Consider the following 14,956-nt stretch of genomic DNA (forward strand, 5'->3'; position numbering starts at 1 on the left):
GAACGACTTTATGCCCAAAGTCTCATGTCTTCAAACTGTCTCCCTCCTACTCATATCTTCCTCTCATGCCCAAGTCTGTGTCTTTGCTCCCATGAGTGAGTGTGCACACAGACTCAGCTCCAAAAAGCCTCAACTGGAGAAACCAAAGGAGACACACTTCTCAGCACAGGTCCATCCCACCTCAGCAGAGTGCTTCCAGCAGTGACAGACTGCAGCCTACAGGTCTAACTTGATGTACATAGGATGTGGACTCTCTTAAGGCACCCAACCCTATTTCCAAAGGGAACAGGAAAGAAAACAGCCTCAGAGAGATCTATGTGGTCTCCATGAAAAAGCCTCATTTATGGTAATCATCTCAGAGCCCCTCCTGTTCTGCTGTTCCCAGGGAAGGTTTCCTGATAGGCAGCACTGAAGCACTATAAGGGACCATAACCTGAAAATAAATCTGTAGGAGAGGGCGGTAAAAGGTAGAAACAAAGGATTTATGTACATTACATGAGAATGTAAATAGGATCTGGCTTTACTAGGTAAACTTCATCAGAACCTGGGCTCTTGCTTCACTGTTAGCTCACAGTGGGCAAGACGTGGAGCTAACACCAAAGCTGCATCTCTGAAATCATCCAGTCATGTTTGCATTGAGAATTACCTCAAAGTAATGTCCCATACATCAAAACTAAACTCAGGAAAAGATGCTAAAAATCAAATCAGAAGAGCAAAAAGCAGGCAGATAACATTTCTGATCTAAGGACCCTGCTGTAACTTTTTTGTACCACCATTATCTACTTGTATGAGCTGGTAACTACAGAAGACAAAAATTACACAAGTTGCCCAAGGTGATACAGTGAACCAGCAGCACACCAGAGAATACAACATAGATCTTGCAAGTCCTAATCTGCCACCCTGCCTGCCTCCTTCTCATATCTGTTGCATTCCCAGGAGACAAATAACAGCTTTCACAAAATGGAGTTCAACCAGAATGCACTTCCTGATCACATACAGAAATATGTATTATAAAAGTACCCTTATTATTGCCTTTCCATGGAGTATCACTGGGTCACGGAAATTGGAATTTCTGAGGAATTTAAAAATAATACTGACAACAGTACAAAAATGTGGCTGAGATGCCAATTGTTTCTTACAGGGAAAGGGTAATGGAGTGAGCTAAGAAATCAAAGAAAGCATAGTTGTACATATGATTGTGGGTAGAGAGCGAAGAAGAGCCTGCCATAAAAAGAAAATAACAAATGAAACTCTCCTCTCCACTGCTCAGCAATGGCAGGGGAGGATGTATGGCAAAGTCAGTTGTGGCTGAGGTTAGGAGTCATGGGTGCCTGTAATTTAACCCTGGATCTGGCTCTCTCTTGGTTGAGGCCGTTGGGCAAGGCAGTAAAATTCTCTGCCTTCATTTCCCCATCTGTAAAATGGGGTCTGGAACAATACTTGGACTGCAGGGTGGATTAAAGAGCAGCTGTACAAACCTTTGAAATGTACAACCATAGATCAGGGCTAAATAGCTCCGTTTCTACCATAAACAGTCGCTTTTGGCCAATATATGCTAACACGATGTTACAGAACTAATATTAGATGTTAGAAAGATGAGAATGTTAATTAAATAGATAGGTTAGCGTCAGGTGGAAAGTTCGTGTGCTTCATAATGTAAACATGTGATTTTTCAATGGTACCAGAATTCAAGAGGCAATTTTGTACTAGGCTGTCTGTGAACTGCACAGGCACTCAGGCAGAGCCCAGAATTTAACCTAAGGCTAACAGTGAAGGATATGAATTAGCTGTATCCTTCAAAAGCTGTCAATATAGGTCTGATGCTTCATGTATGACATTCAGGGCAGAAGCACCTACACATACAAATAATGCACTTAAGAGCACTGAAAGACAAGATCTTAATCTCAAGAAAAAATGATGTCTCTCCAATGTGTCAGAACTTCAAAAGTAATTGTGAGATCTGCTGGTGATTCTCTTAAAGACTCTTTATAGCTCCTTTTACAGGGGCCTTGGGCTGATTCATGTTGATCGTGTCTGACAGCTAGCATTTCTGTTAATAATAATCATAAATAAAGTGGACAAGGTTGCCTGACCTGAAATGAGCATATCTATAGTGCCATATCCATTACAGCACAGTGAATCTGTGACCGCAAATCAGGAAAGGTCCAGTGCTCTTGACACTTTGTGTTAAAATAATATCTGTCTTTTAAGAGCTCAGAATCTTTGTGTGCTACCTTTTTCATTAAAAATTTTACCTTAAGAGAGAACACTCACACTTATAAGAAAAGAGATATTACAGAGGATGAAAGATTGCAAAAATTTGCAATTTTTTATTATGCAATAAAAATACATTTGTGAACAGTTCCATTCTCCCTTATACCTCAACTCCTCCTTCATGTTCTCCTGCACTGAAGTAATAATCCTGGTTTCATGCTGTCATAAATCTGCTGACATGTGAAAAATTATACTATTATCAAACACATCAAAACAGAATTATGATTTCACTGCTGCAGGACCAAATGCAAACTGGATCTAGGCTATAAGAAAGTGAAGCCTGATTGATTTCTGGGCAGTGGTTTGATACTAGACAGGGATAGTGATTTTTTTTTTTATTATTTCTATAAAACCCCTTGTTGTACTTATACACAAATGCGAGTCCTTCAAAACAATACAGAAATTACTTGCTGATACAGGCAATCACATGCAAAAGTAAAATTCCAGAGATGATACACTCAGAATCTCTCCACATCAGGTAACATACTGAATTAAGAGAGAAGCTTTGTAAATTACTTTGAGGGAGGTTAATGTGCTAGGCTATGCGAAGTTCTCTGGGGCAGGCAACTTCCAAGGACACAGGCTCTCCCCTGAAAGCCTTCCACCCCCATTCAGGTCCACTATCAGGTAAATAACTGCTACACTGCTGACAAAGGAAAGAGGAACAAACCCACACCAGAAATTAGAGATGAAGCTCTTGGTCAGCAAAAAAAAAAAGCTGTATGTGGTGAAAAAGACAGGTTAGATGTTATACAACAGTAGAAAAGCAGCAAAGCTAGGACTCCTCATGGTTCCTGCTAAGGAAAGGTTTCTGCTTGCCCCCTATGCTAACTTTGCATACCTGTATTGCATGAAAAACCAATGTCAATGTTCTGCCAGGTAGGCTCAAGGCTGGAGAAGTCTCTTCTCACCTGATGTGTCCTCCAGACTGCTATGAGAGCAAACTGAAACCTGAGTCTCAAACCGTCCTCTCCCCTAAAACTCCCTTTTTTTGGCCACAGACACAATGTTCAGTCCTGCACAGTAGTTATCACAAGCCACAGTTGTGAGCCAAAATTCAGCCCTGGTATAAAATACTACACACACATCTGAAGCTTGTCTGTCAGTACAACACAGAGGCAATGTTTTTCCCACTCACATTTCCACCCTTGTCCAGCCTCCAATGGGCTATCCAAGCAGATAGAAGTGAAATGAAACTAGTTTTATGAGCATCAGAGTAAACAAATCCTACTCATCTACTGATTTACTTCTGGGAGGAAATCTTCAGACTAAAGAATCCAGAGGCTCTGCCTAAAGCTTTTCTCAGAATACTTTTAAAAAATATGTCCCCTAGGGAAGGAGTGGGGGGATGGGAGACATTGTCCTCTAGTGTCTAATATGTTCCCTCATCTGCACAGTTGCCTGTTTTCACAGAACTTGATAAATTTTTGCATCTAAATGACCTGTGGAAAAAGTCTATGTTACATGGCCAGCTTCTCCACAAGGCAATCCAGGACGCACACACAAATTCCATCTCTGTGGACAGCTTTGTTTTCCTTTTCCCCAACACACAAATCCTCCCTATTTTTCTTGCAAGTTACTGTAAAAAGTTTATATTTGAAAGGAGCTTTTAGAGGAAGAGCCCCTCAGAAAGAGGAAAATCAATTTACCACTTAAACTGAAGGGATACGAAAGAGGTTTTCTCACAGGATGCAAAATTAACTTCAGAAACATTATTTAATCACTTCATCTGGGTTTGCACCATATAGAGAGATCACTTTCAGATGCATCCCCTGAACAGGTACAATCAGCCATGCACTTACGGATATTGTTTTAATCGCAGTATCTGTATCATTCACATCTGTGCTGCATATGTTCTTTCTGTCACCACAGTCAAGAGCATAAGAAAAGTGAGAGTTATGCATTACTCAGTTTGTTCACTGCAAATGAGGTATCGTAGCAAGTGGAATGGCTGGTGAATTAGGAAAACTGTGAGAGAAACACATTTTGGACAGCCAGAGCTGCTGTAGAATAAGTAGCCACTGATATTCCACATACCTACGCACACCAGTTCCAATGTCAACGTCCATTTTTTTCAAAAGTAAGTTAAGAAGGACTTGCACTACAGATTGGGAGAGCAGCGCTCAGGAAAAAGATGAGGTGACCAGCTCATGAATGCTCTCCATCCCTGTTCTGTAACTTTATGAAACTCATTCCGGTGATAATATGCACCAGTTGCAATTGCACAGAGTCTTGGTATTACACAGGAGGCTCTTGCCAACTAATTAAAAAGTCCTGATGTAGCGTGAAAGCTACTGAAGATTCTATCTGAACAAAGGTGAAGTCTTTCTGATCCTTACCATGATCACTAAAAAGGTTCCAAATTTGCAACTGCTTCAGTGCAGTAGTTCCCATTTATTGTTCTTAATATAATCTATTCTTTTTTATCAATAAATTACTGAAAAAAGGACTCTCAAGTTAAAAGTTAAAAAGCAAGAGTTTCAGACACAGGATAGTATCTTTCAAGGGCATGGGTACAATTCATTCCATCTCCTATGCACGAAGAATTCAGCAATGGTTTCAGATGTGGGGAATCTTGCACCTTTGGGCATCCAGAGCACATAAGGAGAAAAAGTGGGATCACAACAGACACAGCTATTTGGCAAGACTCTGGTCTTGGACTGGTGAAATGTGCATGTGTCCCAAGTGCTTAAGAGTAACAGCTACATTTCATGGCCTCACTACGGCATCTTTCTGGAATCAAGTCACAAGTATATTTGTAAAAATAAATACTTGAATGTGGCTGTCATTGGCATTACTAACCAATTTTTGTTCATCTGAAGTAAACCTAAGTCCAACAGGTGAGGGAGAGACTCCACTGCCAAAGCAATGAAACCACAAAGGATTTGTGCCTGTTCCAAACTGAAGCAAGGCAGAGCCTAGAACACACTCTGTCCTCTCTTCTCAGCTAAGAATGCTATTTAACTAGCTCACCTTCAGGGCTAGCCTACCCAGCGTGTTACTAGTTACCTGCTTTGATCTGCATCCCTCTTTCACACCACCACAAGCTTACCTGCATTTGATCGTTTCTTTGGATTTTTGAGACTTCGGCACCTGCCGCTCGCAGAGCTACTGTTCTCACTCATGGAGTCTTGCGCTGAAGAGGCACTCCCTGTCGCCTCGCTGTCCCTCATCATGCTCTCATAGCCGCTGCTCCCCCCGCTGTGGTAGAAGAGGGCTGTTTTCCCCATGGCAGGGGGCAGCTCCCCACTCAGGACACTGCTGTTGTCGCTCCCATGGCCACTGCTGCAGCGGTGAGGTTTCCGAGGAGGGGTTATCTTGCTGTAAGGTGAAGGCAGCATGTGAACAGCTGGCTTCTCATCTCCAGGAAGGCCCCCACGCTCATCTGCCTCTGAGCTTCCCTGCAGCTGTAAGCCTCTGGCACTGGCGCTTCCTTGAAGCAGCTCCGATATCCGCCCATTGACAGCCCGAAGAGGCAATTTGGAAGCAAGGCTGGAGCCCCGGCTTCTGCTGAGGGACTGCATTGACCAGGACATGTTCTTCCCACTTGGGGGCAAACTGGAGCTCTGCCCTACAGACTGAGGCAGAGACTTGGTGGAGAAGCTGAGCGTTTTGGTGGCAGAGGCAGACAGGCTGCGAGCCTTGGGACTTGCCAGCAGGAGCTTGCTGACTGCAGAGATCTTTGACTGGCTGGCTTTTGGGGAGGCACCTGCTGACTGGGAGAGGCCCGAGTTGGTGGGTGAGGACATGGCACTGCGGCTGAGGCTCCTTCCAGCCCTAGGCATTGTGGTGTCTCTGCCAGGGCTCATCTTGGAGCTCACAGAGGACAGGCTTTCTGCTCTTTCCAGTGACAAGCACTCATAGTGGCTTCCTGTGGACCTCCCAAGGGAGTTGGTCCTGCTGGCGAGCTGCTCCAGTTTGGCACTGAAGAGCTTGCTGCTGCTGTTGTTGACGCTGCTGTCAATGCCAGGGCCCTTTTGTTTGGCATTCAGCTCCTCGGGGAAGCTGGCCAGGAAGGACACAGGCTGGCTCGAGGGACTGCTTGTGGTGCTGCTGGCTGCGCTATGCTGGGGGCTGGCTCTGTTCTTCTGATCCAAGCTTGACTTTCTCACTGGTGGCAGAGGAGGGGTCCCTTTGGGACGAGTGAGGATGCAGTGTTTGGGAGATACCATTTTCTTGTCAAGACTAGCCTTAGAAAAGAGGGGGAGGGCAGGAGAACTGACTCCGCTGCTGTCAGTGGCTGTAGGATGGAGATGACTGTCAGACTCCTCCACCTTGCTTGCCTTTGGGACCCCTCGAGGGAGGCTAAAATTCTTCAAGCCATCACTGGAATGAACAGGACTTTGGCTTGCAGAGCTGGATGCTGCCACCTCACACCCATCCACAATTCTTTTTAGACTGTCAGATCCTGGGGAAATAGAAGTGTCTCCACTGCTGGTGCTAAACCTGTCTGCTGAGGACTGCTTTGTGCTGTGCTCAGGCTTGGCTGAAACCACAGCCATGTCAGGCCTTGGCCCATCACTGCTCCCAGAGCTTTCCTTTTTAACATCTTCTTCTCTCTTCAGCCAAGGGTCTTCAAATTTGATCTCCTTCTTAGCACTAAATTCTTTCCTGTCATGGGGATGAACAACCTTTGGGTCTGCAGTTACTGCTGGTACAGCATCATCAGTGTCTTGTGCTTTGAAGGGATTAACAGCAATACATGGGTACACAGTAATGTTTGTCTTCATTGGGATGTAGCCTTCACAGCTGCTAAGGCTTGCGGTGTTTTTGATTGTGACAGTAGTTTTCCCTAGAGCTGATATTTTACAGCCTTTGATGGGTGACACTTTGCCAAAAGCTTCCTCCCCCATTTCCGACAGTATAAGCATGTTGTCAGCCACTGACTTCTGTTTGTCACTGACACAAATCATGCTGGCACTTTGTATGGTGCTTGCAAACTCGGAGACAGGGGGTTCTGCCATAGCTTCCCCATGCCCATAGCATGCCTGGGCTATGAAACTATGGCATGACTGTTCACCATCACTTCCTGTGCTCATTTCACTCAACCACGAGCTGATGGATGAGCGCCTGCTGCCATCATCTTGGGATTTGTCATCCAGACTCAGCTTTGGAAGTGGAAGGAACTGTGTGATGCTGACTTCAGACACAGGAGCTGCACTGGAGTAACATTCAAGATCTTCAGATATGCTGCTGATAATACTGACTGGTCTAGACCCAGAGGCCAAAGCCTGCACCGAGCAGTCACTGTTAAAACTGATGATACTGGTTGGGCGCCCATTGTCGAGGACCCCACTAATGGTTAGCTCTTCTACAAGGGTGAACACCAGCTCGTCCTCTCCATTCAGCTCCAAAGGTTGCTGAACGGTCACCATGGTGGTGCTCAGAATCTCCTTCTTGGATTCTGGAGACACGCTTTGTTGCTGCTCTTCATTGAGAACAGTCTCTTCAAAATCCCCATTGCTGGAGGACACCGACTTCTTCACAATCTGAGGGCTCATGCCTACAGGTGGGGTCCGAATTTCTGGTTGTAATAAAGATTCACTAGATGTCATCCCAGCATCCTTACTCAGGGGAGCTGGTGGGGGAGTGGAGCTGGGCAGGACTCCTTTCTGTGTATAGACCTTGCACCTCTGGGAAGGAGAAGTTGGTGGCTTATACTCAGATGTCTTTGAGAGGCTTGCAACCCCAAGCCGGGGTGAACCCATTGGCCGAGGTTTGCCTTCCACGAATCCACAACTGCTGAGCCCTTCTCTGCTGCTCTGCAAGCTGGTGCTGTGTGCTAACTGACAGGAGCTAAGCTCTTTACTAGAGCTGCCTGTTACACTCCTGGGAGAAGAAGGAGTTGAAAGATTAGTAAGAGCTCCAGAAGGAACAGGGGAGTGATTTCTCTTAGTTTTGCTGGGTGTTGCATTTATATTTTCCTTGGCTTCTCTATCAGGATGCTGACATTCTGGCATCAGATCTTCCTTATCTGACTCTGGTAAGTGGCTAAGTTCTGCCAGCTGGCTTGAGACAGAGCACTTAGACATCTGGTCTGAGCTAAATTGAGCAGGCATCTCTTCAAAGGGAAATTTGTCAGTCTCTTCACTGCCATCTATGCAATCCAGCCTCTCCTGGAGCTCTGCAAAGGTGTTGCACTTCAGGCAGTCTCTCTCAGACGTGCTGGGCCCTGATTCACTAACTTCCTCCAACCTACCCTCATTTTTGGTCTTTTGCAGAGCAGGAACAATGGGAACAAAGTCAGGGGGACCCTCGTTATCTGTCAGTTCTTTATCAGAAAGGGCAGTGCCATTGGGACCAACATAAATCACCGTATCACATGACTGCTCACTGCTGGATGAATAATCAGGATCACTTGATAAATGCAAAATAGGAAAGTCTGGGTCAACAGTGTTTCTAGAATGGAAAGGTCTCAGCTGGGTTGGCCTCCGCATCCTGCCCTCCTCACAAGAGCTCTCTCCTCCAGAAGAACTCGATGTGTACTGCAATATGAGAGAAAAACAGTCCATGACATTCCAGCATTGCAAGCTGCTCCTTGCACAAAGCGCATACACAACAAGGTCACAGTCGCACCTAAACTGGGAGGTTTCTAAACTAAGGCACAGAGCTTTGAAGCTGCTTATACACAGTCCTACAGCAAACACACAGCTATTGCTCAATGGAGAACCCAATGCCTCAACTCTGAGTCCAACTCAAAATCATGAGACTTGCAAAAAAAAAAAGTGCTAAAAAAATGGATTAGGACCTCACTCTTAGTTGAGCCTGTCCAAAGAAATCGGATATTTAACAAAGCTTTTGCTGATTTTGTGTGTGTGTGTATGTGAAGAGGATCAAGCAAACTCGTTACATATCATCCTGTTTGGTCATATTCGTAGAGTGTGGAATTGTATAACATCCACTCAGAGGTCTCTGGAGACACAGCGCTTTGATGGTGTGTGGACCAAATCCCTTCACTTGCCTCTCTTCAGTCAGATGACAAAAAAGCTTTTGTCAATCTCTAGGCTGACAATTTAAGTGAAATGCATAACATTCACTTGTTCTGCCCAATTCACACCATAAGATGCCAGAAGGAACTGGGACTCTAAAACATGAAAAAGGATACAGCCCATTCTCATTCTGTTTCTTGGAAAATCTACCACCTCTATTTAGAAGCAGTAGGAATAAAAGAGGCGCCAATGCTGGCAACGGACACACTGTTTTGCATTTATTTTGCTACTGCTCTCTCTGAGAAGCATAGAGAATCTAATTCTTAATTAATCCCAATTTCCTTTAACTCTACAGCAGTTTCATTCCTTATTATTTCATTAGCACTAAGAGCATAATGGAAAATAAATGCTCTCTGACAGCTATATCATTAAATGAGGCCAGCTTACAAATCTGCTACAGCAAATATGTCTGAACTCACTCCTCTATCTCTGAAGCTGAACCATTTACCCACCCTAGTCTCTGATATGTGCTCTGTGACACTTGCCTGGGACAAGGTACATACAACCGACGCACTTTGGAATTGATTACTGATTTTTTTACATTTTGGTCTATGCTATTAAGGATCCTTCCTCCTCCCTCCTCCACCATTACAAGGAGAGAGTTATATATTGTCTTACCTTAGTTTTCTTTTTCTTCATCCTGAGGACCCGTGACGCAATCTGGATGGTGGACAGTGTCTCGGCATAGTTCCCTGCAGCAGCTGAAATGTGAGCTATCATTGTGGTGCGGCAGTTCATATTCCCCAAGGACTCTCGAAGCAACATGGTGAGCTTGCTGTCTCTGCAAAATAAAATTAATTAAGGCTACATTAGCGACCAAGGTTTCACTTCGGCCACCATGATGTAACTTGGGTCTCGGAAAGACATTTTCTCCTCTTTTTAATGGAATCCTAATTGGTTCCCTTCCTCAGGTTTAGGCTATGCTGTTTCTGCAGCTGAGCATGCTGAAAAATGCTGGACTACAATTCAAACTTCTTTTCCCTGTTCCTGCTTTCTGTCTTCTGGTCTCAGTCATCCCTGCACTGTTACCACTGCCAATACAGAGATTCAGACCAGGACTGGAGACAATTAAACCAAAGCAGCAAACATCAAACTGCTGAACTTTTGAAGTGCAGAGTGTGCAGGCAAACCCTGGCCCAGCTCTGGAGGACAAAGAGGGTAGTGGATTAGATTAGAGAACACAAATGTTTTCTTGCCTTCTAGGGCACTGGATAACTCAAGATTAATAGTAGTTAAATCACTGAAGTCAATTTTGGATGCTGCTGGTGAAATACAAAACAATCAAGTCTTCAGACTTCACACAATTGTTCTTTCATATTAGATCTTTTCTTCCACTGAGGCGGAAATCAAATTTTCTGTTCTTGCCACTTACTCTATTGTTCAGCATCGGATAGCTTTTGAAATGCTGATGCCTTATTGTGGGGCTGTCTGTGACTGGACTGAGAATGTGAATTTTAACAGCATAATGATGCATATATAATAATTCTGTGGTGGTCATCTAATCCTGTATTCAGAAATGCAAAATATACAATTTTTAAAGAGACGTTTATCTACATGGTGCACAGGTCAACTGGATGGTTCTTTGTAAAATGGCATCCTCTTGAAGACAGCCTCTCCTATGCTAAAGGTTGGGGGTGACAGTCACGTACAGCTGAAAACAAAGGCAGTGACAGTCTGATATTTATCTATTGGTAAAGGAATTGCTTTCACTATTGTAATGACAGCAACACTGTCAGTGGCTGCGGATCAGATTTTTGGGGCTCACTCTTCAATATCTTCTAACGACCTGTGGTGTGTATGTGACCTTGGTCATTCACTTGACATTTCCAGCTCACAGGAGCTCTGCATTAAGCTGCAACTCCTGGGAACTGAAGCTATGCCTACTGGATGGGACTGATGGACAAAGACCAAAACTCTTGGACCTCTCTTTTTGATTAATAAACAGCAGCATTTGGGTTGCATATTTTGATGTATCTAGCAATAACTTTGGAGAGCTCATAAATCGTGCATCTCCTGAGATTTCTAGTACTTACAATTTCAGCTTGGCTAGCAATACTGGAAGTAAAACTTTTTTTTGTTTTGGGATTTCTGCTTCCATCTGCTCCACATACAGTGAAGACAGTCAGGTGTCTTTGAGAAGCAAACAAATATTCGTACAGACTATACTGAGACAGCCTCACTCATTTCACTTGTGACCCAAGGCTGCTTTAAATCCACAGAGCCAGAGTTAATAAGCTGCTGTATCTCAGTTTAGTGTCCCTCCTTTCCATCATGGAATAATTAAGATGTCAAATTTTGTACATCAGTTACTGCCACTCCAGTGCAGAGTAACAAGGAAATTATTAACATCTGCACAGAAATCAATAACAAGCCTTTCATTTGCCAGTGCTTCTATCATAGCAAAACACGAGAGGACAGAGGAAAGGGCAAAAGAATACATTCCAAACATGTTGGTCTCCTGAGAACACATAGCCCATGCAGTCAGCATCAGCAAACTGGGGTGTGGCTCTCCTACAGGTATATGCATTAGGAATATAAAATAATCTGTGGCATCTGCCTGTACTGAAATACACACTGGTAAGAAGAATGACAATGCAAATGATCCTCTGACATATATCAGATGGAAACTAAAGGGCAGATTAGTTAAGGATTAAAGCATGAAACCCAGAAGTAAAAAGCCCAGGCAACACTGATTTCTAGTTTCAGAGTTTGTTCATTCAGCAGTCTTCATCTTGACTATCAGCTTCACTCTGCACCCAGAAAAAATAATTAACCACATGTCACTACTCTACACTGAAAAAAAAATAATATAAAGGGGAAGAAACTTATGAAACACAGGTTTTTGTCAATTCTGGACATTGTCATAAGACAAGCTCAGCTGTTCAAGGTTCACTGATCTCTCACAATACCACCTACTCACTTTGGAAGGAATGAAATAAAATAAAAGAGACACAAAAATGTGTGGTTTAATTTTGAACTTACTCTATCCTCTTCAATTAAAATATTGGTAAAAAAATTTAGATGTCTCACTGAAATTTGCTTGACAGACAGTATGAGACACAAAGTGAATGCTTTGTTCTTCTGAGTGCTGACACAGCATTTCTGCCTGAACAAAGTGGAAGGCTATGAATTGTTTCATTAGGTGATTCATGAGCTGGTATTTGCAAACGCAAAATATCCCGTGAAAGCAGAAGTTTTACAGAGAGAAGGTCTGCACTTCTGCACTGGAAGGGCTTTGAGAAGCAAGACCTTTGTTGATCCTCTGGCTCTGCAAACTAAACTAAGTGACACAGAAATTTTGAAGAAGCTCACAGAAGGTCTGCTGCTCCTGGGTGCATGTTGCTCATTGTATTAAGCAGAGGCTGGCTAGCAGAAGGTCCCAGAGTTCTCACAGCAGCATAGTGAAATACACCAGTGTTTTTACAGCAGATGAGAGAACTTCAGGAATGCCAATGATCTATTTCTATTCTGCTCCAAAAGCAATAAAAATTATATGCCAGAGCAGCGCGATGACACCATTTAATATACCTGTCTTCATTTTAAATAAATTTCTGTCCCATCCACTAATGCTTTCATAGTTTAGGAAATTTACCATAACCTATCAAGAATATGAGGATGTAATACACAGAGAAAAATGAAGGTGTGGTTAGGATACCACACGTCAGACTTCAATGCCTGTATGCCAGTAAGTCAATTCTTTCCGTATTTAAAAGTTATCTCATTTTTTCTTATTACATCACTTAGTCTAATAAAATATATTACTCTTACACCTTTCCTTGCCTAGCTCCTTAGATAGTCACGGCTAAAGGAAAATGCTACTAAATATTATTCATACATGTCACACAGGTAAAACTCCAAAAGAAAGTATGCAGTTTTATCTCTGGAAAAGTTCAGAGGTAGGAGCAGCATGGGCAGGAAACTAAACCTAGATGTCTCTATGAAGTGTGTCTGCAGGTATGGTACAGAAAATTGCCAGGTAGAAATCTTCAGTTAATTCCATGGAGTAACAGCTCTCCATATGGAGGGCTTCTCACTTCTCCATTCTGCTCCCTTTTCTCCTCTATTATTTCCACCCTCTCATATTACAAAAGCTGCTAAAGGACTTACAGTGCTGTTAAGTCAAAATCCTTAATTTTATCACTGCAAACCATTTTTACACTAGACCCATCCCTCAATCCCTGCACAGGATAAACAGTGCTCACTGAACCATAAATTATTTAGTCTTTCATTTAATCCTTGCCTTGAAATGGACAGACTTGTCCATTATCTACTGTTAGGACTATATATACTCATCTCTGAACCCAGAATGACTGATTTCTTCAAAGGCTCTATGTATTATTTTTTCCTTCCCCTGTGAAGTTCATTAATGCAGTATCTGATTAATGCCTCTGAGGTGAGGTACATAATCCTCTGATCATACCTGAAGCATTGAAGACTTCACTAAGTACAAGTGTTTGGTTTGAAGCACCAGTCTTTCAGGATCCTGATCATTACATAGTCTTTCACATTCAAAGTACAGCTAATTTTGACTTCTCTTAAACATAAAATGAGTCAGCTGGTTCTCAATCTCAGTACTCAAACCAGGAACATACAATTAGTAGCCCACCTAAAAATTTTAGGAGCTAGTTCTGAAAGTGGTATCAGTTCCCTTCAGAAGATCTCCCTTCACTTCCACAGTCCTCAATCCCATTCTCCATATGCCTTCCAACTTCTGCTACAAATTAGGGAAGGTTTTATTCACAATGACCACATTGCTGCACAGACCCAATTCATGTGTAAAGAAAGTCATTTATCTGCCTTGAAAAAGATGATACTTGAACAGACAACACAATATATAGCCCATTAATGTTTACACTTCCTGCCCCTGTAGCAATTGATTTCAAAATCCGAATGCTGTTATTATTTGTATTTTAAGTAATTTCATATGAATTTGTGTTTACACTTCAATGAGACTCCGGCAAGCCTGGAACATTCCTATGGGTTAGGTAGCCTCAGGTGCTGAACTAGCTGGTGGCAGCAGCAGCCAGATGCCACCATTTGTTTGGACAAGCAGTAAGGAAGGAGAACATGACTCACAATTTGCCATGAGGTTTTGCTAGTATTTGCTGCCTAGAGAAAAGCAGTGAGACTCAGGAGTATCACAACAGCATAGTGATAGTACCACTACAGTATCACTATCACAGTGTTTCTGCTGTGCTGTAGGAAAGCTGTGATCTCATGTGTTTTCATATCCTTCTTGACATGCTCTTCTCTCGTCAGACAATCCTATTCTCTTCAATCAGCATCTGTCCTGGGCTTTTCTCATCTAACCTTCTTGCTTGTTCTTACTCCCTTACCATGACACCCCCAATTCCTCCCCTAAACAGTCTGACAGAGCTCAGTTTCATCCTACAGTGGTCTAACTAGCAACACCAGACTTGGCCATTCTCCAGTATCACTGCCAGACACTCTTCCAGTATCAATCTCCTCTTTCTTCCCCTCCTCCTCCCACTAATGTCCTTCACTTCCTGAATTTTCCTCTGCCAGGTCCTCCAGCTTGACAAGAATCCGTGCAAGCAATGTGTTCAAAGTGAGCTACACAGAAAGGAGGCAAATGGTAATTGCTTTTGTTTAGGGCTGCAAAATAGAATCCATGAATAGAAAATGAAGCAGTAAGAATAAATATTACGCTTAGGAAATTCAGAGGAATTTTC

The 14,956-nt window shown here is 43.1% G+C and overlaps 1 protein-coding gene across 1 annotated transcript in view; it reads right to left on the minus strand.

Moving 5' to 3' along the window:
* Nucleotides 1-14,956, minus strand: part of KIF26B (kinesin family member 26B) — a gene marked incomplete at its 3' end in the record, with an annotated part of 205,739 nt that overhangs the window by 9,540 nt on the left and 181,243 nt on the right. The window contains exons 10-11 of the mRNA XM_027905598.1: nucleotides 9,882-10,044; nucleotides 5,327-8,759 (exon numbers count right to left, since the gene is read on the minus strand). Coding sequence (XP_027761399.1) covers nucleotides 5,327-8,759; nucleotides 9,882-10,044 — 3,596 coding nt within the window. The remainder of the gene's footprint in view (nucleotides 1-5,326; nucleotides 8,760-9,881; nucleotides 10,045-14,956) is intronic.

The sequence above is a fragment of the Empidonax traillii genome, unplaced genomic scaffold (genome assembly GCF_003031625.1).
Source record: "Empidonax traillii isolate 1590-97213 ecotype Southwest subspecies unplaced genomic scaffold, ASM303162v1 scaffold1169:size251926, whole genome shotgun sequence".
NCBI lineage: Eukaryota > Metazoa > Chordata > Aves > Passeriformes > Tyrannidae > Empidonax > Empidonax traillii.